The sequence below is a fragment of the Rutilus rutilus genome (genome assembly GCF_951802725.1).
Source record: "Rutilus rutilus genome assembly, chromosome: 21".
Taxonomy (NCBI): domain Eukaryota; kingdom Metazoa; phylum Chordata; class Actinopteri; order Cypriniformes; family Leuciscidae; genus Rutilus; species Rutilus rutilus.
Window position 1 is genome coordinate 32,159,543 of NC_140226.1, and position 24,091 is coordinate 32,183,633.

Sequence of the window (24,091 nt, forward strand, 5' to 3'; positions counted from 1 at the left end):
CAAAGCTGCTGCGAAAAGGGGCCATAGAACAGGTGCATCCTTCTCTGAGCGAGTCAGGCTTTTACAGCCGTTACTTCCTCGTTCCCAAGAAGGACGGAGCATTAAGACCTATTTTAGATCTGAGACATCTGAACAAAGCCCTCATGAGACGGCCGTTCAGGATGATTACAACCAGACAGATCCTCGCGCAAATTCGCCCAGGAGACTGGTTTATCTCTCTCGATCTGAAGGACGCTTATTTCCAGATCCAGATAACTCCCCGTCACAGGCCATTTTTGAGATTCGCCTTCGACGGTCGAGCTTATCAATACACAGTCCTGCCGTTCGGCCTGTCTTTAGCACCCCGTACATTTACGAAATGCATGGACACGGCTCTCGCTCCCCTGAGGAGTCAGGGAATGCGAATTCTGAACTACTTGGACGATTGGCTCGTTCTAGCGCAGTCAGAGACAGAACTTGTGTCTCACAGAACAGCGCTACTCGACCACCTGGAGGTTTTGGGTCTAGCGGTCAACTGGACAAAGAGCTCGCTCTCGCCCCGGCAGTCGATTTCCTTTCTCGGAATAGAACTGGACTCGGTGGCGATGACGGCCAGATTGACGGAGCAGCGCGCGCGCCGCATCCAGCGCCTCGCTGCATCCTTCAAAGAAGGCAACCGGGTTCCCCTGAAGGCATTTCAGCGCATTCTGGGGCATATGGCCTCAGCTGCAGCAGTGCTTCAGTTGGGTTTACTGCGCATGCGCCCGCTTCAACGCTGGCTGAGAACGCGCGTATCCCATCGAGCCTGGGCGACCGGCGGCTCGCTAATCAGAGTGACTCAGGTCTGTGTCTCAGCCCTGCAGCCCTGGCTAGCAGCCGAATGGTATCACACGGGAGTGAATATGGGAGTGGTCTCACACCGGAAAGTTGTCTCTACAGATGCGTCCAACCTAGGTTGGGGAGCGCTCTTCGAAGGCAGACCGGTCTTTGGCCACTGGTCAGACCAGGAGAATCTCCTACACATAAACTGTCTAGAGATGCTCGCGGTCGAGAAAGCGCTCATGCACTTCCTCCCTTTCCTCCGTGGTCACCATGTTCTAGTCCGCACGGACAACACTTCAGTAGTGGCCTATGTGAACCGCCAGGGCGGTGTCAGATCAAAGCAACTCTGCGCCCTGACGGAACGCCTCCTCGTATGGGCTCAGCACTCTCTGCGCTCTCTGAGAGCATCGCATGTGCCTGGCCATCTGAACGAGGGCCCCGACAGACTGTCCAGGGACAACGTTCCCCCTGGGGAGTGGTCTCTACACCCTCAAACAGTCCAGTCGCTGTGGCGCCGCTTTGGCAGAGCGAAAGTCGACCTCTTTGCGTCAATAGACAACGCACACTGCCCAGCGTTCTTTTCAAAGAGCGAGGACGCGCTGGCCCAGTCCTGGCCCAGCGGCCCGCTATATGCGTTTCCGCCAGTCTCTCTGCTGCCTCAGGTCATCGAGAGAGTCAGGAAAGCGCGCCACACAGTGCTCCTCATAGCCCCGTTCTGGGAGAACCAAGCTTGGTTCCCGGAACTCATACAATTGGCAGACTCAGCCCCCTGGCCGATTCCGGTGCGGAGAGACCTTCTCTCTCAAGCCCGCGGCTCGATTTGGCATCCCCACCCAGAGCACTGGTCTTTGCATGCGTGGAGCCTCAACAACTACATGCTGATCTACCAGAAGGGGTGATGAACACGATCATACAATCTAGAGCCCCCTCCACGAGGCGGCTCTACACGTCTAAATGGTCTGTGTTTAACAAATGGTGCACTACCAAAGGGCTCAATCCACAGACATGTGGGGTCTCACAAGTATTGTGTTTCCTTCAAGAGCTACTGGACGCGGGCAGGTCCCCCTCCACGCTCAAAGTCTATGTCGCGGCCATTTCAGCGCTCTCTGTGTCAGAGCCGGGCCGCGCATTAGGAAGGAACGAGTTGGTCATCCGCTTCCTTAGAGGAGCGAGGAGGATGAACCCCCCGCGACCCCCTTCGGTTCCTATGTGGGATCTTTCACTGGTCTTAGACGCACTGAAAGCACATCCCTTTGAACCCTTAGAAACTGTGGATATGAAATACCTCACGCTCAAAACCGTTTTTCTGATAGCACTGTCTTCAGTAAAACGTGTGGGAGACCTTCACGCGTTATCCACTAACGCTGCGTGCCTCGAGTTCGGACCTAATGACTCTAAAGTTATTCTCAGACCGAGGCATGGGTACGTCCCAAAAATTTTGGGCACTCCCTTCAGAGCGCAGGTCATTTCCCTTTCAGCCCTGCCGATTACTGGCTGCGAGGCAGATAGTCACCTCCTCTGCCCAGTTAGGGCGCTGAGAAGCTATATTTCGCGCTCCGCCGCCTTCAGGCGTTCAGAGCAGCTTTTTGTTTCGTTTGGTGGGCGCACCAAGGGTCTCGCCGCCTCGAAGCACACTCTGTCCAGATGGATAGTCGATGCTATCGCAGCTGCTTACGCATCTAAAAACCTGCAGTGCCCCTTGGGCATTCGGGCACACTCCACCAGAGGCATGGCCTCATCGTGGGCGTGGTCCAGTGGGATTCCCATTCATGACATTTGTGCAGCGGCGGGCTGGGCCTCCCCCTCCACATTTGTTAGGTTTTACAACCTGGATGTTCCCGCTTTGCAGGCCAAAGTGCTATCAGTCTAAGTCTCGCGTAAGCCAGCCCACTGTCTGTGCGCGGGCTACGCTGCTGATTTAGCTCTACTGGTTGAGCTACACTGTATGGAAGTGTTAGTTGGACCGGCTGTGCCGCTCCCTGCCCCATATTATGTGCTTGTGTACTGTGGTATCTGGCCGCCCAGCTCCGTTTCGCGTTCCCTGGGCTTCCCACGGGATTCATTCAGGATGCTGGGCGCGCGCACGGCGTTGACAAAGGTGTTCCCGCAGCGTAAGCTAGCTTACGCAATACGAGAGAACCTCTCGTAAGAGAACGTACTCGGTTACTAACGTAACCTCTGTTCTCTCTAGAGAGGGAACGAGTATTGCGTAACCCGCCGTGCTCTCGCCACGAGCTCATTTTCGCTTCATGCGACAGAAACCAGCGAAGCAGCCTCTGTTCCTTGCTTATATACTCTAAGCCACACCCCTAATGACGGGCTGTGACGCACTAAGCGCGCCAAGCGCGCTCATTGGACGTGACGTCACGCGCAAGGCTCAGCCATAGGCTGCTGCAGTTGCCGCAGAGCAGCCAATGGGCACGCGACTCGCTTGCCCTAGGTCTGCAGGCTGCCGCACTGCGTTGACAAAGTTTAAAAAATTAGGATAATTTTTGGCTTCAGTATCTCGTGAAAGGAGACTTTCCCGCAGCGTAAGCTAGCTTACGCAATACTCGTTCCCTCTCTAGAGAGAACAGAGGTTACGTTAGTAACCGAGTACGTTTTATTACGTTAGAATATTAATGGTAAAGTGTGAGAATTAAAGTGTCCATGAAAGTGCACAGATCATGACGTACCACACAAGTTAAGTCAGTTTGACTGACAGCTTATAGAGTTTGTTCTGCTGGATTTGTTGCGTTTGGCTTTGCGATAAAAAGAAAAGAGTTACTGCTATACGTTTCTGAGATATTGATGTGCAAACTCTGTTCACGCGTAGAGTTCAGTAGTGTCACACTGGATATCTGTTATTCAAAGTCTCATTTAAACCTGAAAACAAAATGGATTAAATAAAAAAATGGAAAATTTCTTCATGCGCTATTTCTATGTTATTAATCAAATAAGCAAGTTTGTGATTGATCAAGTTTGATCATCAGGTTTACTGTATAATGTGTAAATCTTTCAATTTAGCCGTTATGAAATATTAAAATATGATTATGGAACAGTGATTAACTAGGAAACTTAAAAATGGCACTTCATGACAAAAAGGTTGCCGACCCCTGGTTTAAAACATACACTAGCCAAATGCAGTACATTTAAAATATATAAAGCTTTCACATAAGTTGTGTGAAAATAATAATCCCTTTTGTTGTTTTGTAAGCTTGTTTCCTGCAAGGAAACATCTATAGTCTAGAAACCTTTTGCTATATGCCAGCAATTCTATTTTTGGGGGTGGGGGTTTATTTACAATTTAAGAATTGTGCATAAGATGTTTAAAAATAAGCTTGTGTTTTTTAAGCTTGTTGTAGCTCTATACATAATATATATCACTACTGTGAAAAAAAAACGTGTCACTACTGTATTTTATTATACACTGCCCGACCAAAAAAGAGTCTATGATTGGATCAATATTGCAGTGATTATTATATGTATCTAGTATGTCATATGTTTGGCAACAGTTCTTCTGTGTTTATTGAGTGTGTAGCTTTTCATTTCTTACACAACCATGTAGGAAGACACATCATGGCCATATTCCAGGATGACAATGTCAAAATTCATGAGGCTCAGATTGTGAAAGAAAGATTGTGAGGAATATGAAGAATCATTTTCACACATGAATCTGCTCCTCTGAGTCCAGATCTTAACCTCATTGAAAGTGTTTGGGATGTGCTGGAGGAGACTTTACAGAGCGCTGGACTCTTGCATTGGCAATACAAGATCTTGACCAAAATAAATGTTCTTTCCATCAAGAGCTGCATCATTTTTGGTCAAGATCTTGTAAAGCCCATGAAATGGCATAAAAACACTTAAACTCACAGATCTTGCATGCTTTTAACGATTGTCTGTTTTTGTTGCAAAAGTGAAATGCTTACCAAATATGCTGTAAACTGTTGACCTCTGCGTGCGCCCTTGACCTCAGTGCTCCTGCAGGGCTTCAGAAACACTGAGACTCGGAGAGGAGGAGTGAGGGAGGCTCGTGCCGAGCGCCTGAAACCCCCTTTAGCTGCTTAATTACATTTTCCACTTTTCCACACTCACATTACGCTTTCATTCAACCGGACAGAATGGACGCTCCAAAGGAGCAAACCCCGCAGAGGAGCTCTGCCTCCAGAGGACTCTCCTTCCTATCCAGAAGACGTGTGTAAAGCTGGATATATGGAGGGAATTAATCTCCGTGTTATAGGAAACTGGACTGGGTAACACTCAATGTATCGTCTGTTTGTGCGGTGGAAAGAATGTCACTCGCTTTGTCTGTCTCACCTCTCCTGATCTTTATATGTTTATTATTGGGTGTTATACAAGGGCAGGTGGAGACAGGTGAAGTTCAACTCGTGTCCCGACAGGTCATGAGCGTCGAGACGGAGTCAGAACGGGTCGTTCTCTTCAGGATTGACAGCAGGCCTTTACATCATGAAGTGATGAGGCAAGACATGACGGAAAATGAGACAATATGATCACTTATTTATTGCATCACCTCTTCATGATGCATTTTACCGCACCACAACTATAAGTACCACGCAAAGATCACATCTGACTCATGCATCTGATCTGAAGAGTAAGGAAACCCGGAAATCCACTGAGTTTCAATCCTAGATGCTGATCCACAGCTTCCATCGCTCATAAAACACTCAGTATAGTGTGTCTAGGCAAATTGTATAACTTTGAACTTGTTAACTCCTTGCTATAAAATGTCAGATTGTAAAGTAGGCCTATATACTGAAAGTTTAAGGCTGCATCAGAGTCGCTTCTCACACCAGTGTCAGAGATGGCATTATGTATTTAGTACATGTTTTATGTGCCATTGAGTCTTTATTTAGAGCAGACACAAAGCCTGCTTAAAGTCCCCTTGTAGTCAATAATATAATAATAATCACCAAAATGACAGATTAAATATAAAAAAAATGGTCATGCCTTTAAATAGCTTGAATGTAACTCGACACCCTTGCCTCATTTAGTATACACAGTTCTATGAATATGCAAATGAGCCCCGCCTCCACTCACTCACAGCAGCTCATTGATCTGATTGGTTAAATGGTAGTTTGTGACGTCAGAAACACCAAACTGTGTTTTTGAGACTGTCTTTGGTTCACTGCAGTTTAAAGAGAAAATACTCAGCAATGGTGTCGACTTATGAATTTACACATGGTTTGTCTTAAAGCACATTAAAAACACCACATGGACATACAAACAACATTAAAAGCTTGATTTTCTCCACAGGAAGACTTTAAGAACAGCTGAAATTCATTTCAATTCTTTAATTCAGTTTTTTATTAAAAAAATAATAATAATAAACCGTAGTTTACATATCAGGGACTAGCAAAAAGATGTGATTTAATGAAGTAACTCTTTATTGACGTGTGTTGACACGAAACCACGAGGACAAGTTTGTTTTTCAGCTCCTCCTCATGAAAGGACAATCGCAGTTAATATGTAACAAATTTGACTCGAACAATTAAGTTCATTCCATTCTGAGGCAATGTTTACCAAAGGTTTCCTCACATGTTTGCCAGTAAACCAGTATTACAATTTTGTAAGAGCTGACAAATTCTTATCAGTGAGGTTTGCTGTTGTATAGACTGAGTGTATTTGTCCTATTTCGGTGTCTAGCACTCCGACACATGGAGGAGATGCAGACAGGTTTACAGGAACCTTATCAGCTCAGACAGCGAACGCTGGTCAAACAAACACATTCGCATTCCAAGAGCTTGCTCCTCATCTCCATGCCCATTCATACTTCTCGTAAATCTACCGGAGCAAGCCCACTGCCGTTCCGAAACGACTGCGTTCAGCGCCTGTGATGAAAAGCCCTCGGAAAGCGACACCTGACAAAATAATTTGCCAAACAAGAGGTGTAAAGGATGTTCAGACTGTCAGATATACCTCTGCATCTTTCCTCTACTGCCCTCTCGGAACAAGTGCTCGCTGTGATGGGTCATATTTGCCTTGGCCAAACACCCAAGGTTTACGGGAAGACCCTTTCGTAATATAAATCTTTCTGTCCGTCTTTAAAGTCCCCCCACCTCTCTTATTTCTGCTCCATTCGTTAAGTTCTTCCACTATACGCTCCTGCTTTCCAACTCCCTCTGTTTTCAAGTGGCCATCACTTTGTTTTGTCACTCATTGTTTTGAGTCAGCCACGCGTTTGTGACGCATTTCCTTCCATTGTAGCAGGAACCGATTCTTGTAGTAATATCTCTCTCAGAACCGCGGTCAAAGCCACAGTTTGTGTTTGTGTATGGGTAAATAAAAACCAGTTTTTTTCAGACAACCTGCTCCCATAAACAGCCCTTGTTAGCGTTATAAACGGAGAACATTGTTCAGTAACGGGGGAAGGGCTTGATGCTTGCATACATCACATTCCTGCTTGCTGAAATAGGTCCTGTCCTCTTGGTTAAAGACAGCAGGTAGTGGAAATATAAGTAAATAAAGAATGCCTCATTCCGTGACAGCTCTGAGTCAGCTGAAGACGAGGCCGTAGGATTTCTCCATTCACAAACACATAAACAAGAAACTGAATGTGAAGTTGCCTAGCTAGAATTTGAGTCTTTCACACAGCATTCATTGTTCTCAGCTCTCCTAGTGATTTATGAAGATATGCTGCTCTCTGTGTTTGCCACATAAATAATACTCAAAATAATAATGAACTCTTCAATATTTTTTGATAATTTTGCGATAATGTATTGTCTTTGTGCCCTTGTGTGTCCTCTGGTACTGTTCGCATCAGTTAAAATGATCTAATATTCTTTTTAATTACAATGAAATGATTGTACTATATTTTTGTTCAATAACATAATATTTTGTATTCTTGGGGGATTTTAAGGTACTAAATTATATTTATGCAGTAATTATAATCCATGTATTCCCCTTTTGAGCATGGACCTAAATCTTGAATGCTTTGGATCACAGATTTAAGCTTGGCCAGTTTAAAGATGACACTTGAAAGATTATTGCTGAAGTGAAAAAGTACTACAATTGTACATTCAATGTTTTGCAAAAAGGCGCAAAATGCCATTTTTTTATTTTTATAAAATATATATTTATTAAAACTGTGAGAAATCAAAGATATGAATCTAAACAAGCTTTGTTCCAAATTTGAGGTTGATGTCTCAAAAAATGAGCTTTCAGTGAGATTTAGTTTGGCCGCAGTACCAAACGCTTCCACTAGATGAAATTTGGCTCCCATTCATTTCCAATACAGCCATTTTTGACCACGAACAATACAAGTGTGATTACTTTTTTCAGGACCATTTAACCTTTTCAGATCATGTCCATGTTTCTTGTGTGTGTTTGTTTTCACACAGCAAGTGCCAAAACCTTTACCAAGTTTTGTACCATTCTGATGAAGTAAAAAATTTTTTTTTAAAAACGTACAATTTTAAATAAAAAAATTACCGAATAGCACCAGATGGTTGAGGGCATTTTTTGCCTTTTCAGTTTTGTTTTTATTATCATTTTCTCTGTGTTAATACCAAACGCATAAATTTTGACAGAGATGTGGATTTTTATTGGAATTATACTATTTCACCCCCGTTTCCTTTAATAAATCTATTTTATACTAGTAACACAAAGTAGTTACAAAATGAAAATTAGCCCATGATTTACAAGCCATCCTACGTGTATATGACATTCCTCTTTCAGACGAAACCAATCAGAGTTATATTAAAAAAATGGCCTGGCTCTTCCAAGTTGTATAATGGCAGTGAAAGTCCATTAAAGCACATCCATCCATTATAAAGTCCTCCACACAGCTCTGGGGTGTTAGTATAGGCCTTCTGAAGTGAAGTGATGCTTTTGTGTAAGAAAAATATCTATATTTAAATCTTTATTGACTCAAATAACTAGCTTCCGACAGACGGTCATACGCATCGATTCACGGCGAAAGAGTAACCCTTGACCTGACGCAGTGACGAAGGTGTAGAGTGTAGAGGATAGAGCAAAAGAAAACACCAGTCACGAATTTTAGTCGATAAAGTTTTAAATATGGATATTTTCCTTATACACAAACTCATCGCTTCACTTCAGAAGGCCTTTATTAACCACCGAAGCTGCGTGGAGCACTTTTATTATGGATGGAGGCGCTTTGATGGACTTCAAAACAGAAACCGGCCATTCACTGCCATTGTACAGCTTGGAAGAGCCAGGACATGTTTTAATATAACTCATATACACCTAGGATGGCTTGAGGGTGAGAAAATCGTGGGGTAATTTTCATTTTTGGGTGAACTATCCCTTAAAGAATAAAAATGTCTCCATTGAATCCCATTAAAACTTCAATTTTTAATCAAGGGCCAATTGACTTTAAAGTAATGCAGTCTTTGTTAATAGGCCTTTATTCTGTTGGCAAGGCTTCCAAAATCGATTTTTTTTTTTTTTATTGACCAGATTGCGCCATTTTCTCAGGTTTGGCCTATAAAGCAAACACAGTTTTCTGCTTCTTATAGAGCCATTTGAATAAATAATGCAGCTATTTTTGTGTGGATATGTTGTTGTGGATGTCAGAGTGTGGTTTGTATGTGTGTACTAAAAAAAATTGTGTGCATGTAATATTTGTGAGAGAAAAAATATTCTACTGTACCGAAAATCACGAATCCCACCACCACTGCGCCCAAATGAAATCTTACTGAAAGCTCATTTTTTTATATCAATCTCAAATTTGGAACACAACTTATTTAGATTTATGGCTTTGATTTTCTAGAACATGTTGTCCTCTAAAGACCTCAGAGTAACTTTTTTTAAATTGACGCACAAGGATTAAGGAGTTGCTCATCTTTGTATTATAGTGAAGAAAGCAAGAAACAATAAATGAGGTGCATTTGCAGATGTTTGAATCTCAGCTGTGGTTTTGCTTGGAGAATAATTCTGTTTGGGCCAGTCTTGGGGGATTATGTACAACAGGCAAACCAAGGCCATGTTTCCTACCTCACTGTAATATGATTGGCTTAATCAGTGGAAATATTCTAGCATGAATTAATTTTCTATCCTCTGAGTTTCGTATTCCCTCTAGGCCTGGAATGTTCACATTGTGGCTCTGTTCTGTTTCAGACTGGTAGTTGCCAGGGAAACCTGCAAATAAAATTTCAAGAGATCATTGGACCACTAATCTAGATCAGGTGTTCTAGCCCGTCTGTAATCCACAAAGCACTCCACCCAGGAGACTCCCAGGCAGATCGTGATGTTAATTAGACGCTCGGTGCCACTAGATCTACCCATTAATGCAGGATGGATCCTTTGTGTTGAAGGACAAGCATTGTGGAGCATGAAACTATAATGTCCTGGCATTAGTGTGTAAAACTGTTTATGCTACTGTATGTCATTAAAATATGTGGAAAAAATGCGGTTGGATAGTGTTATTTGGCTACACCAGTGACAAACTGGTTTTAGCTCATTATTACCAAACCTTAAAAAGGGTTTAACCCAAAAATGAAAATTTGCTCATCCTCAAGTTGTTCCAAACCTGTATGACTTACTTTCTTCTGCTGAACACAAAATAAGTCAAAAAAGACTTATTTTCTCAGAATTGCGAGTTTATATCTCACAATTCTGACTTTATAACTCGCAATCACACAATTCTAAGAAAAAAAGTCCGAATTATGAGATAAAAAGTTGCAATTACCTTTTTTATTTTTTATTCTGTGGCGGACACAAGCTTCTATAATTTTGAAGAAAATGAGTAACCAAACAGTTGATAGGCCCATTGACTTCCATAGGCTATAGGGAAAATAAATCTAAAAATTTGGAAGTCAATCATCTGTTTGGTTACAGACATTCTTCAAAATATCTTCTTTTGTGTTCAGCAGAAGAGAGAAATGAATACAGACTCGGAATAACATGAGGGTGAGTAAATGATGACAGAATCTTCATTTTTGGGTGAACCATCCCTTTAAGTGACGGAAAGATACTACAACAACAAACTTAATCACAAAAAAAGTTTTACAAGCACGTTAAAGATGTGATAAACCATCAGCACTAAAGGTTATATTGCATTCTTACCTTGTGCCTTCATTGTATTTACCTCATAGGCCTATTACAGTATCAATCGGCACGTGCGTTCACTGGCTGTTATCAGATTAGCATGATGCGCCTCATATACAATCTGGGTTAAGGAGCTAATCTGTTTATCAGGGTTGTCGTCATGACTACTGCTATGTTTTATGGACATATGCGATGTAATATAGTTTAACATTCACTTCCATATAATATAGGCCTATCAAAATATCATGGTTATAATACCATCTGATCTCTACCACTTTTTGGTAGTTTAAACTAGTTTAATAGATTGCTTATGTGCACACACCAATATGATAAATTTCTTCTTTCGATTCAGCTATTTAATTGAAGTTATCGATAGTATGAGACTGGAACTCGCTGCATTAATTTACCCATATAATTCTCTCTTCCCCTGTTTAATAAGAAGAGATCAGAGCTGTGCCAGACAGCGAGTGACGTTCACGATCCCCGGGAACGCGCGTCACTCTTGTTCTTGTTCTTTTCCATAATGCTCATCATCAGATCTGATGGCAGAGAAGTAGCCTATAGAGAAACTCACAAGACAATCAATGACAGATAACATAATGGAGGCTTAAAGCATTAGGTGTAATGCAAATATAACTATTTGGGTGTATGTGATTTAATATTATTATTGTTGTTACAATAAGTATAGGCTTAGGCTACATTAATTCCGTATTTACGCCAATAAAAGTAGCCTATTCTCGCAGCCTAGTGTATTGTTGTAGCGTCGGTTAGGATCTATACTAATAGGAAAAATGATGGGTATTTCCTGTGCACCAATGTTCATGCGTCCTCTTTTACTCAACTCGGAATAAATCAACTCATTCTGAAACGGATTGTTGCTGCAGTCAAGTGTTTATTTCCACTTTTTCCTATGCGTTATGCTAAAAAAAAAAAAATAAAGCTAAAAAGCAATATTGGTAATAATTATTGTTATAACCATACTGTAGTAAAATGAGTTACTTATATCTACTACATTCTAAAAATGTAATAGCCTACATTTATATATCTACGATAGCCTACCTAAAGAAAATAAACTGGACCCCACTTGAATGGAATCAAAATCAACTAAAAAGTGTTCAATTGATAATTCCCCTCCCCCACTAAACTTTATTGTACCACTGGCGACATCTATCTGTTCTTTGGGCAATAATGATGAGTTTTATTTCATCTGGAGAGAAAATTGAGTGTGAAGAGCCTTTGTGGTAAATAGGTTGAAAAACAGATATGATGCACCAAAGATTTGTTATCAAGGAAAAAATGCAAAAATATTGAATTAATTAAAGAATCTGTATTTCGAACTGCCAAAAAAAGTGTGTTACAAAAAAAAAAAAAAAAAACTCCACGATGAAGCAATTGCACTAACATGCTCGCACAGCCTATGGTTCAGAGAGCAACATCCGGCCACTTTCTGAAACCACGAGCACCTCTGCAAGCTCTCGCCGTGTTCCGTGCTCGTAGGAACCGTATACATGTGTCCACAGACCACCCAGTGAAAGTTAAAGGTGGGGAAAGAGGGGAGGGAATCCCTGACGCGTCTTTACCGTGCCTTTACCAAGGAAACCCATGCGCGTGTGCTCTGACGCAACTGCCCATTTTTGGAAACATGCGTCAATGGTAGAAACCAACTGTGGAATAGGGGTGGCCGCTACAAACAATCAAGTTTAAAACAAATTAAAAGACCTTAAACAATTTCTCCTTTGCTAAATCAAATTTCTCATTGAATATTTAAGCCCTAAAACTTCATAAGCTCTTCAGGGAATTGTAACGTCTGGCATAATGACCCAAAATATACATTACGAAACCCCCATTTTGCTTTGTGGCTTAACAAGGCTGTGACGCGCAGACGCAGGTTGGCGTTGATAAGCGGAGCATTGGAGTAGAGTAGAGCCATTGAAGTGAGTCATCTGTCGACTGACGGGACCTGTAGAAGTAGCACTGAAGTTCACCTAGTCGCCAAAATCAGTTCAACAAAGTCCAGAGCGGTACACTCATCCCTGCGTTGAGTCACTGCTGTGGGGACAGGACTAAACCTGCAAGAGTTCACTGAAGAAAAGTAGGTGCTTCACAGATTTTTCATTTTCCATCTGAACATCTCAGTAGCGATGATTATTACACATTAGTTTTACACGGGAACATCAATTTTTTGGACTATTAAAGAGACTACAGAATTTGAGATCGCTAACTTCTCTAATAGGCTACTAGAATATTATGCCTGGATTTATCATACCGAGCATTAAAGTAGCCTATCTTGGATATCATTTTTAGATCAGGTGAAAAGGAATCGCTTCGTTTGGAAGTGTTTTTTTGTGCCACTGAAGACACTGATCGTGTGGGAATTCATTACCAAGCTTCTGAAATTTCCTCCTGTTTCCCTGGATCATGTACCAGGATTACACCGGGACATACGACACGTCCTCCCGCGGCAGCAGCAGCTCACCGGCGCACCCGGACACCAGCCCCATCCCCGCCTCCAGCTACCAGGTGCCCGAGTCTCCGTCTCCACACACACCTCACATCAACGGGTTTACATGACCAGGCCTACCGTGTTATCATTATTAATCCCAAACTAACCCACTCTAAAAAAACACTGGGTTGTTTCAACCATTGGTTTAATTTTTTGACGGTTGGGTTTGTCCATATTTGACCCAAACATGGGTTGAAACAACACAGCGTTTTTTACAGTGTAACAATATGCACTTAATAGCTTATCTTCTTTGCATTACAGTGCTCACACTACATTACACATACTTCATGTTATTGCAGTAAACATAGCAGTGTGTAATTACAAGCAGCGCCGCAAAATAATAACACGCACAGATTAAAGTCATGCATAAACTGCGATGTAAAATGAGACCAAACTTTTTATATATCGAGGACTTGCAGGTTGTCGTTTTCATCATGCAGTGGCCTTGTGTGCATGCTTTGAAAAGCAATACAAGTGTTCTGCATAAAAACCGGACATTCGGTTATTGCATGTCGGGCTATGCGCCCTATAAGCAGCCTATAAAAGTATATCCTACCTGTGTGTGTGTGTGTGTCACATTTTTATTGCTGTGTTTTAAAATCATATCTGATCATTATTTTGAAAAGAAAGTGCATGGAGGACACATACGCATCTACGCGCAAAACGCGTAAAATCCTCTCAGAGGAATCCGTCTCGCTCTCTTAATAAATGATTCCCAGAAGGGATTTCTTTTTTTGCTTCCTGCAATCTATCGTTTTGGAAAGATAGCGCACATGTTGGCACTCATAACATTATGTTTCCGTGGAATTAGGCAGATAAGGGCAGCAGTGGCGTGGGTGGCGTGCGTAATGTGAAATAAACCCACGGAGACGAGAGTCAGTGCGCGCGCAGTGGCCGCAGAATGCCACACTTCCGGGACTTCCACATAGCGCTTGCACTTCACTAACCTTCAGAACATGTGCAGTTGCCATTTAGTTTATCTGAAAATACCTTTCATTTATCCGGAGTTGACCTGTAAAGTTTAGGACGGAGAAAAGAAAGCCAATTCGGATTTCGAGTAGGCTACATGGCAAACGTAAAAAAAATATCTCTTTCTCTCTATAGCCTATATATATGACCATAAGGGCTTTACACAAACTTTGGGCTTATACTTTTTTTATGAACTGACTAGAATTGACAAATATGGTGAATTAAATGCAATGGCAGGAGACTAAGGGTTGCGCCTTTTTGATTACTTTAGTAGTAATTATACTTCAATAAATGCATGTTTTTATGGAATTTATGCGACTTTCTGCATGGACATAAAAAGAAAAACTCACTGACTCACAAATTGGTCCATGTTGAAAGAAAGTAGTAAAAAAAAAAAAAAAAAGCTTGTATGATACTAAATTGTATCCTTATGTCATGCAACTCACTTTATAATCATTTGTATGTTATCGTAGATGTTAATCACAGTTGTTATTATAATAATTAGCTACATGTTTATGGTTACAGTTACTGTTAGATTAATTCTTAGGTAGACTATCTAAAGCCTCGATGAGTATTGCGAGTTAATGCAAGAGTGTTGCATTAAAATGGATTATAGCCTACATAATGTTTCCAGTGAAGTGCATCTCTTCTTCATGAAGTATTTTAGGTCACTTTTCCCCGATCTGGTTCTTCTCAGGGAATGAATAAGAGCTTGTGTACCGGGTCAGTTTGGCAGCTTGTTCCCCAGACGCTGGTATTTTAATCACATCTGGAAGGTTTAACTTGCTCCTGTCAGAAATTCCCGAGCATCATCTTGTCTTGTAGGGTTGCTGCTTAAACTCGTGGAATAAACTGCCCCATTTCGATCCCAGCATGTGTAGTTTTTGACTCCTTCGGGGAAAATCAAGTGGAAGGGATTCGGGTGAATTTCAAGAGAAGATAAAGCGCTACTTCTCCACACAACATTGGATGATTCAACGTGTTTATGTGGATCTTCCCGGTCCTTCGTCATGGATGAAATGGGAAATAAACGCGTCAGTTCCTGGTAGTTGGTGGAGGCTTTCGCAATATGATGTGGGAAACGATTATCTACTACTATGTTAAATCAACACTACGCCTTCGGTGTAAATACTACTTTACGAACACTGAATCTCAGCTTTTAAGCTGTAAAAATAATGCTTGTTTTTCATTCACGTAATGATCGCTGTTATTTCCCGTAATTCATTCGCCTCCAAATGATTTGCGGTAAACTCTATCTGTAACATGAAGTCAGTTTCCCGTTAAAATCCCACCAGAAATGTGTTGAATGGAATGGAATGTGGAGGATGGAATGTGTTGGCACGAGATCCCAGTTCTGCTTCCCGGCTGAGGGGAACAGAAGAGCAGTCTCATAACCTGATTCAGCATTTGTCAGACTACACATGTTAAAATCATATCATTCGTGTGTATTTTTCCATCGAATATTCGGCCAATGCTTGCTTGTAAGTCATTCAGTATCGCTGTCATATTTTACATAGCCTATCAGGAGTTCAAATATTTCCAAAAATGACTAGCCTTACAAAGTTTAATGATGTTAAAAGTTTCTAAATTGATATGAAACATTCTAACTTTATTTAAAACTGAGCATTCATTAATATTAGTAATAGTAATTAATGTTAATTAGCAATTCAAATTATGTTAATGTTAATGTATACAGAGTAATATTAAGCAACTACATGTACTTAGGGTTAGGGCTTCATTTGGTTTAGGGTTAGTTGCATGTAATTATGCATAATTTATAGTTACTATTGTAACTACTTTTGTGACCCTAAAATAAAGTGTTACCAGTGTTTCTTATATGTAAGTTATAATTGTGTTCAATAGGTAAATACAAAATAATTACACAATGCAGTCAAAAAACTCATTCTTGTGCCTCTAATTTAAATTGTTGCATAGAAATCTGTTCATCCAACAGCATGAAAACAGTAGGAATTCAAGTTAAGGCAAATTTAAGTTTAATACTGAGGTTTTATTTAACTTAATCTAATATTTGCACATTTTTAATTTCTAAGTTTACAGACAACCTCAAAAGTTAAAAGACAGTTTGCATTAAAGACATGCAATAACAAAACAAAAAAAACATTCAGCATTTTATTTAGATGTTCTTATTAATGATGTATTCTTAGAAGTCGTATGCACTTCTAATTAGAGGTTTATTTATTGAACGACACAAATCTGTTGAATGCCCACACAGCGGTGATACTGTGGCCCGTTGCATCACCACAGCTATTATTTAAGCCTGGTCTGCTTCTGTCAGGGAGGGTTGTGGGCTTTCCCATGATTCACCGTGAGTGTGTCACCCTGTCGCTCTGGGGGTCAAGCAGTCAAGAGGGCGCAGAGCGAGGCGGCACGCGCAATGATTCATTAGTCTGTGATGATGGGAATTTGTAAGATGGCTAAAAAGTGGGTGGCTAGGGGGACTGCAGTAACAAAGACCAAAAATGAATCACACAGTGTGTTTAATGTACGGTGAAAGTCTTCTTAATCCACAGTTTCTTCATAAATATTTGCACTTCAGTTGTGACATCACCATAAAAGAATGGCTTAATCCTAATGCTTTTCTTTCTTCTCCACAGAAGTACAGAGTAGACATGCCTGGCTCTAGCAGTGCCTTTATTCCAACGATTAATGCCATAACCACCAGTCAGGACCTGCAGTGGATGGTTCAGCCCACAGTGATCACATCCATGTCTAACCCGTACTCTCGGCCTCACCCGTACGGCCTGTCTGTGTCCAGCGGCCCGAGTCTCCTCGGACACACGGCTCTCACGCGGCCCGGGGTCATCCGCTCCATCGGAGACGCTCGAGGTCGACGCAAGCGAGACGAGCAGGTTTGTCTTGCACTTTTCAACTTATAGTACAAAAACACTATGGTAACACTTTACAATAAGGTTCATTAGTACATGCATTAACTAACATGACCAAACAATGAGCAATACATTTGTTACAGTATTTATTCATCTTTGTTAATGTTAGTAGTTAATAAAAATACAACTGTTCATTGTTTGTTCATGTTAGTTCACGGTGCATTAACTAATGTATAATACAACCTTTGATCTTAAAACTACACTGTGTAATTTTTTAAGTTGATTCTTAGTAAAAAAACACTTTGTTTTTTCAAAATGATATGTGCCAATTAATGAGTAATTACTTCTACCAACTAATCAAGTATTCTCGTAAGCGTAGAATCTGCCATTTAGAATACATACGAGCGAGTTGCTCGAATGGCGGCAGCCATGTTGCGCCTCCATCTTGAAAATACATGTGCCAAAGAGGGACATACCTGGAAATTCAAGCTTTGCCTTTTGCGTTTTTACACTCAGTGACACCGTGACGAATGCGAGGGGGAGATTACTCGCGACTGCCGGCAGATTTGAAATAACACGGCCACCGTAGGAGTTAAAACGCCCTCGGAATGGGAGGGGCTAGAAAGTAATATTCAATTGGTAGTCATGAACAATTTCACCGCTAGATGGGAGAAAATCCTACACAGTGTAGCTTTAATGACATATTAGTTAATGTTGAAATGAATTTAACTAAGATTCAGATGCTGAAAAGAAGTATTGTTTATTCTTAGTTCAGTAACTAATGTGAACCAATGAACCTTATTGTAAAGTGTTTACCAACAAATTTTTTTAACATCTATTAAATCATTGAATAATGACACTGTTGTCTTTTTGGAGCTGCTTTACAGCTAAAATGTAGTTTGTTTCATACTTTTGCAACATTAATATGTTGTTTTCTTGTTTATTACTGTGAAGCTTCTTTGAAATAATCTTTAGGGTGAACTCAGGTTGATTAGGACAGTTTTTCCAAGTCATCTCAATGGCAAAAAAGTGTCCCAATCACCCTGACTTCAAGCGCTATATAAATAAATGTCTGTTTATCTGAGATGCAAGGATTGATTTTTTTTACATCACAAAGATTTCTGACAAACAACTGGGAAATCTCACTCCTAGTTCTATCTGCAGCTCACCCCAGAGGAAGAAGAAAAACGGAGAGTCAGGCGAGAAAGAAACAAACTAGCTGCGGCAAAATGTCGGAACCGCAGACGAGAACTGACCGATATGCTGCAAGGGGTGAGTTTTCTAATGCCTTTACAAACACACAAGCATTTTCTAACTTCACTAGCACAATGGGGAAACATGTTTACCGAACACCCCAAATGAAATGCCCACAAATATTGCACTTATTTCCATGCAATTCTCAGTGGTTAAAAGCTGAAGACACCCTAAAAAGACACGGTTTACGACCACAGAAGACCAGTGTTGTCTGGAAGGCTTGGGAATGCCCCGAATCCCAGACAATGCTCGCTGTAATTGAACTACATAGCTTTCTAATGGCATCTCTCAGGCTGTCAGACCTGAAACACGAGGGAAGAATGTGCTACAGGGGGTTGGAGGGAAGCAAACATCTGATATTGTTGGAGGAAGAAACCGCAGCTAACCATCAAACCCCACTCACTGCATTTTTTTCCCTCTTCCCCTCCCCCACTCTCTTCATTCCTCACCAAATAAGGAACTGTATCTCCTGTGACAATAACGAGAGCCTTTCTTCTAATGAGTTTCTTTCTTTGTAAATTTAGCATTTGCTTTCATTTTGGTTTCCTTCTTCCTCATAGCCAAATTAATGAGGCTTATCTTTTGACAGTCTAGTCACATCAGTCTTTGAACTTTCTGCAGGCTTGGGCGGTTGTTTCGAAACACTGGGTTTTGTGTCAAGCGGTCCATGTGAACAGCTTAAATTTATTTCGGAAATGCTTGCTTGTGTTTATAGGTGGGCGTTCCTTTAATAGTGCTAAAGTGTTCAATCTGAAAAACGTTCGCGATTTAAAGGTCCCATGGCATGAAAATTTCACATTAATATGAGTTCCCCTAGCCTGCTTATGGTCCCCCAGTGGCTAGACATGGCGATAGGTGTAAACCAAGCCCTGGGTATCCTGCTCCAACTTTGAGAAAACGAAAGCTCAGATGGGCCAATCTGGAATCTTCCCTATATGTCGTCATACAGGGAAAGGTTACCTCCCCTTTCTCTGCTTTGCCCGCCCAGATAATTATATATATATATAAGATATAAGATATTGTTTTTTCCTCGAGAGACATCACGGCTTGCAAACAGTTGCTCAGTGTTTGGATGTACAAATTAACACAAAAGTATTTTTTTAGTTCCTTCATCCGAGTTTCTGAAGAACCAGTGGGTTAATTTTATTTTCTCTGGAAATGCGCCAGAGTAACGTACAGTCTTCTCTAAACTACAAAGATTACTGATATAGATGCTAATACAGCTTTAGAACTATAGCAAATCAGAGCAATCATGAAAAGCCAACAACGTAGGCTAGCGTTAGCTACATGCATACATAAACAAACCAACTGAAGTACTGTATCCAGACACAATATTTTAAACTAAAGCGGAAACGTCCTGCTGTAGCCGCTGAGTTGCAACTTCTTCAGGTGCTTCTCCATCCGGATCAGATTCTGGGTCAAACTGGAAAGCTGTGTGTCTATGAGCCATTGCATACATCCACTCACTGTAAACATTAGCTGGTCAAGGCCACACCCCCACCCTCCACGTTGCCCCGCCTCTCTCCTCCTCATTAGCATTTAAAGCTACAGACACAGAAATGGCACGTCCTAAGGAAGGCTCATTGTGGGACTGGCTCGTAGTGGCTGTAATTCTGCACCAAGGCTGAATTTCGGGAAAGAGACTTCAGATACAGTATTAGGGGACCAAAAAGCATCCAAAAAGCAGCATGTCATAGGACCTTTAATAATTACACTAAGCCATATCGCGGTTTCAGTTTTATTTTCATTATACGTGCGGCACAGGGTTGCCATGTCAGCGTAACAAAACTAGCCTAATGGCCGATCAGAAATAACCCAATGAATATTAAAAGTCAAAATATGCCATTCACATACCTAAAATACATATTTTACAGTCACTTTTATGTATGATGAAAATGAAAACCACTATTATCATAGTGATAGTAACTTTTAAAGGGATAGTTCACCCAAACATGAAAATTCTGTCTCTTGTCGTTCCAAACCCAATAGACTTTTGTTCATCTTTGGAACACTAATGAAGATTTTTTTTTTTTTTATGAAATCTGGGAGCTTTCTGTCCCTCCATTGACAGCTATGCAACTACCACTTTGACGCTTCAAAAAGTTCATAAAGAGATCGTAAAAATAATCCATATGAATTGAGCGGTTTAGTCCAATTCTCGTGTTACGCAGCACGTTTGAGCTTCAGCAAGAACCAATGAGGTTTGTTTTTGCGCGTCAAGCAGGTTCGGTTGAGCTTCTGTCTATGTGATCAATGTTTATATGAATATTTGAAGTGTCAAAGTGGTAGTTGTGTAGCTGTCAATGAAGGGACAGAAATCTCTCAGATTTCATCAAAAAGATATTCATTTGTGTTCTGAAGATGAACAAAAATCTAATAGATTTGGAACGAGGGTGAGAAATTAATGTCAGAATTTAAATTTTTGGGTGAACTAACCCTTTAACCAGCGGGGGAAAAATCAACTTGTGGGAACCCTTTAATAGTAACCCAATTATGCAGGAAAACCACATACTTGGCAACCCCGGCGCAGCCCTCGTATAGGTTTACGTTAAAGACCTGAATATCATATAGACATTTTGGGAAGGGGTCTTTTGACTAGGGTTAGGAAGCAGTTAGAAACCACCTAGAGCACCACTACATAAAAACACCCTGCTGACAATCACAAGCCAAAAGAATATCAGGCAAAATGCAGCATAATCATTCTTTGTATTTCTTTTTTTCATTCAAGGAAACCGAGAAGTTGGAGGAGGAGAAGGCCGACCTGCAGAAAGAAATCGAGACCCTGCAGAAGGAAAAGGACAAGTTGGAGTTTATGTTGGTGGCCCACAACCCCGTGTGCAAACTTCCCCTCGAAGAGCGCCATCAAAACCTGCACTCCCAGCAGTGTGCGCCCCTTCCTCTGACCATGCGCTCCAACCTGGGGCCCCGGGGCCCGATGCATGCCCTCAACCCAGTGGTGGTCAAACAGGAGCCTTTGGAAGATGACGACGATGAGGATGAAGCAAAAACCCAGCATTCAGTCATCAAGCCCATCTGTCTAGGCGGTGGCATGTATTGCTCTGACGGAGACAGTCTGAACACTCCTGTGGTGGCCGCTTCCACCCCGGTGTCCACCCCGAACCACTCCAGCCTCATCTTCACGTACCCCAGCATGCTGGAGCCCGAGAGCCCATCGCCCTCGTCCGAGTCCTGCTCCAAAGCCCACCGGCGGAGCAGCAGCAGCGGCGACCAGTCCTCGGATTCGCTCAACTCTCCCACCCTGCTGGCGCTGTGAAGGACAACTGGACTTTCCTCGTTCCCGTGGATCTCCAGAGCGCGCTCGGCTAGGGGTTTGAGCGGGACTCCTCCCTCAAACTAGCTGAGAACCCTCAAGGGCTAATTTGCTCGTTTAATTTAAACGTTTCAGAAGAGAGTTGTCGTTTGTCGTCGTTTAAATGTACGTGCGAATTCCACTTTGCTGTTTTCGTGGTGAGGTTTTGTAACGAAGAGGAAAAGAGCGGGAGGAAAGATCGCGTCTGTTCAGAAGACCTTGATATTTCCTGACTAATGAGAGACGGGGATTGCTTGAAAATTGCATTCTTGATAGGTACAGAATCAGACATTGGACACTACGCCCTGAAAACGTCATTATCCTTGTACTTGTGACGTGTGAATATCGTCCCATTGTGTTTTGTCTCTTGCTGTTTATAATATTTAGGGTTCACTGGATGAGCCTGACTGCTGAGTGTCGAAAGAACCATCCTGTATAATAAAATGCTGACCTTTGTTGATTATTTTGTATATGCGGCACAAGCACTAAGATAATTTGCCAAATTTACATAGCTTTTGTTATGTAAAGTAAACAGAAAAAAAAAGAAAAAAAACTTTATAGCATCAGCGAATCTACTGTCAGGGATTTTTTTTGTCTGTGTCAGAGTGAGCCATACAAGCATTACTAGAAGCAATTGCACACAGAATATAACGGTGTACATGAGGGAAACTCCAGCCATATTAGGCTCTGCCTCTAACCCTGACATGGCAATACCGCTTTTGTATTGGCGCACACTGTGGTTTTCAAATAATAAAAGAAAAGAAAGGAGCAAACTATGTATTACTTTTATAATATGTACTTTTATGTCTCGACTGGCCCTTTTTTCAGGGTGAGGTTTAAAGCGAATCAGTGATATCAGCCACACGAGCACTTCTCCCTGAAACACTGGCTGGCTTTGATTGCCGCACTTGAGAACAGATGCACTTTGTCAGCAACATTACAATCGAGTAAGACACCATTCCTTACAGTGATGGAGTAAACGGGGAATGCAGAATGATATTGAAAGTTTGACGCAAATGCATCAGACGCTGAAGAAAATATACAAATCGCAATATTTTTTTTGAAAAACATTCCTCGGGAAAAGGAGCGAACTGGAGGTTGCCTCGGTCAGATAATAACTGAAGGTGAATGGGAGTATTTTGTTGTACAGTAACGCAGCGAACGGAAACAAAAACAAATGTGGCTTCTATTTGAAGGACTTTTGTTGCTTATTTATGTCAGGAACTTTCAAGGATCTAAGAGACGAGTTCAGTGTTTGTTAAATCGAGTAATGAGAGATTCTAGTTGCAAAAACCAATTTAATACCAAAAAAAAAGAAAAGAAAAAAAAAAGAAAGATGTTTATGGACAGTGTGCTGTAAACTGTTCTCTGTCGGTCTTTGAACCCTGTGTATTTTTGAGCAAGCCATCTGTACAGCTTTCTGCACATGTCCTGCTTATCGGTCTGTATTTTCTCTCTTTTTTATTGCTTTAACTGTTGAAAGACAGAAAACAACCTACAAAAACAGCAATATGTAAAGCAGTGTTTGTTCCTTTGGTAATTTAAATTTATTATAATGATAATAAAAACATTTCCAAAGTGGTATTTTTTGGATAGTCGTATTTTGCTTGTGCATTTATTTATTTGTGCACAGTGTTTTTGGGTTTGTTGGATATCTCATTGTTGCAATGTGGTGCTTCTGTGTTCAACCAATCACAAGGCGGTTGAATGAACCTGCTTTATGCATCAGTTATTCATTCATCTCTCATTTCTGCACATTATCAAAGATGCAGATTTAGTCATCCTAACTTTGATAGACAGTTTTGCTTTATGTCAATGACAATATAAGACATCAATGATATTTGTTTTGATAAATACATAAATGGGGATGAAGAAGTAAAGGAAACATGAAGCATGTACATTCAGTATGTACAGTTTTGAACTTCCTGTTCATAGGTCATCGATGCTTTTAGCTGTAGTTCCGGTTATCAAGATTTAGCAAGCTGCACTTTATGTAAAATAAATAAATAAATGAATCAATAAACGTGTATGTTAGGATACTAATTTGGGGGTTTAATTTCACTTGAAAAGTCACTCTATACGCATACATTTCAAATGTCCAGACTGATGTTTTGGTTAAAGGTGCATTCATTACCTTGCATTATTATTATGAATGGATGACCCATTGTCTCATTTCACCTGATCAAGTTTTGTATTGATTATGTACGAGGTTGAAAGTGATTTGCCGAGTTTGAGATTTTGGTAAGAGTCGAGTCCATTTAAAAACATTTGATGGCTGTTTTGCAGTTGTGTGTTGAGCTTTAGGCCAAATTCATGTGTATGTGTGGAAATCTTTTATTTTGAAATAAATATATCGGTTTACATCGGAGATGTGTATTCTGTGTACAGAATTATTGCACA

The 24,091-nt window shown here is 41.2% G+C and overlaps 1 protein-coding gene across 4 annotated transcripts; it reads left to right on the forward strand.

Moving 5' to 3' along the window:
• Window positions 1-12,700: 12,700 nt before the first annotated feature.
• Window positions 12,701-23,026, forward strand: fosl2 (FOS like 2, AP-1 transcription factor subunit). 4 transcript variants are annotated; one of them, XM_084393838.1, is made up of 5 exons: window positions 12,701-12,901; window positions 13,114-13,329; window positions 16,897-17,151; window positions 18,292-18,399; window positions 21,110-23,026. In XM_084393838.1, exons 2-5 carry the CDS (start codon window positions 13,228-13,230, stop codon window positions 21,653-21,655), a joined length of 1,011 nt encoding a protein of 336 aa, XP_084249964.1. In that variant the 5' UTR covers window positions 12,701-12,901; window positions 13,114-13,227; the 3' UTR covers window positions 21,656-23,026. The 4 variants fall into 4 exon arrangements, with proteins under 4 accessions (XP_084249964.1, XP_084249966.1, XP_084249963.1 ...); XM_084393840.1 differs by having other exon boundaries at window positions 12,719-12,901; window positions 13,237-13,329; XM_084393837.1 differs by having other exon boundaries at window positions 12,735-12,901; window positions 18,280-18,399.
• Window positions 23,027-24,091: the final 1,065 nt, after the last annotated feature.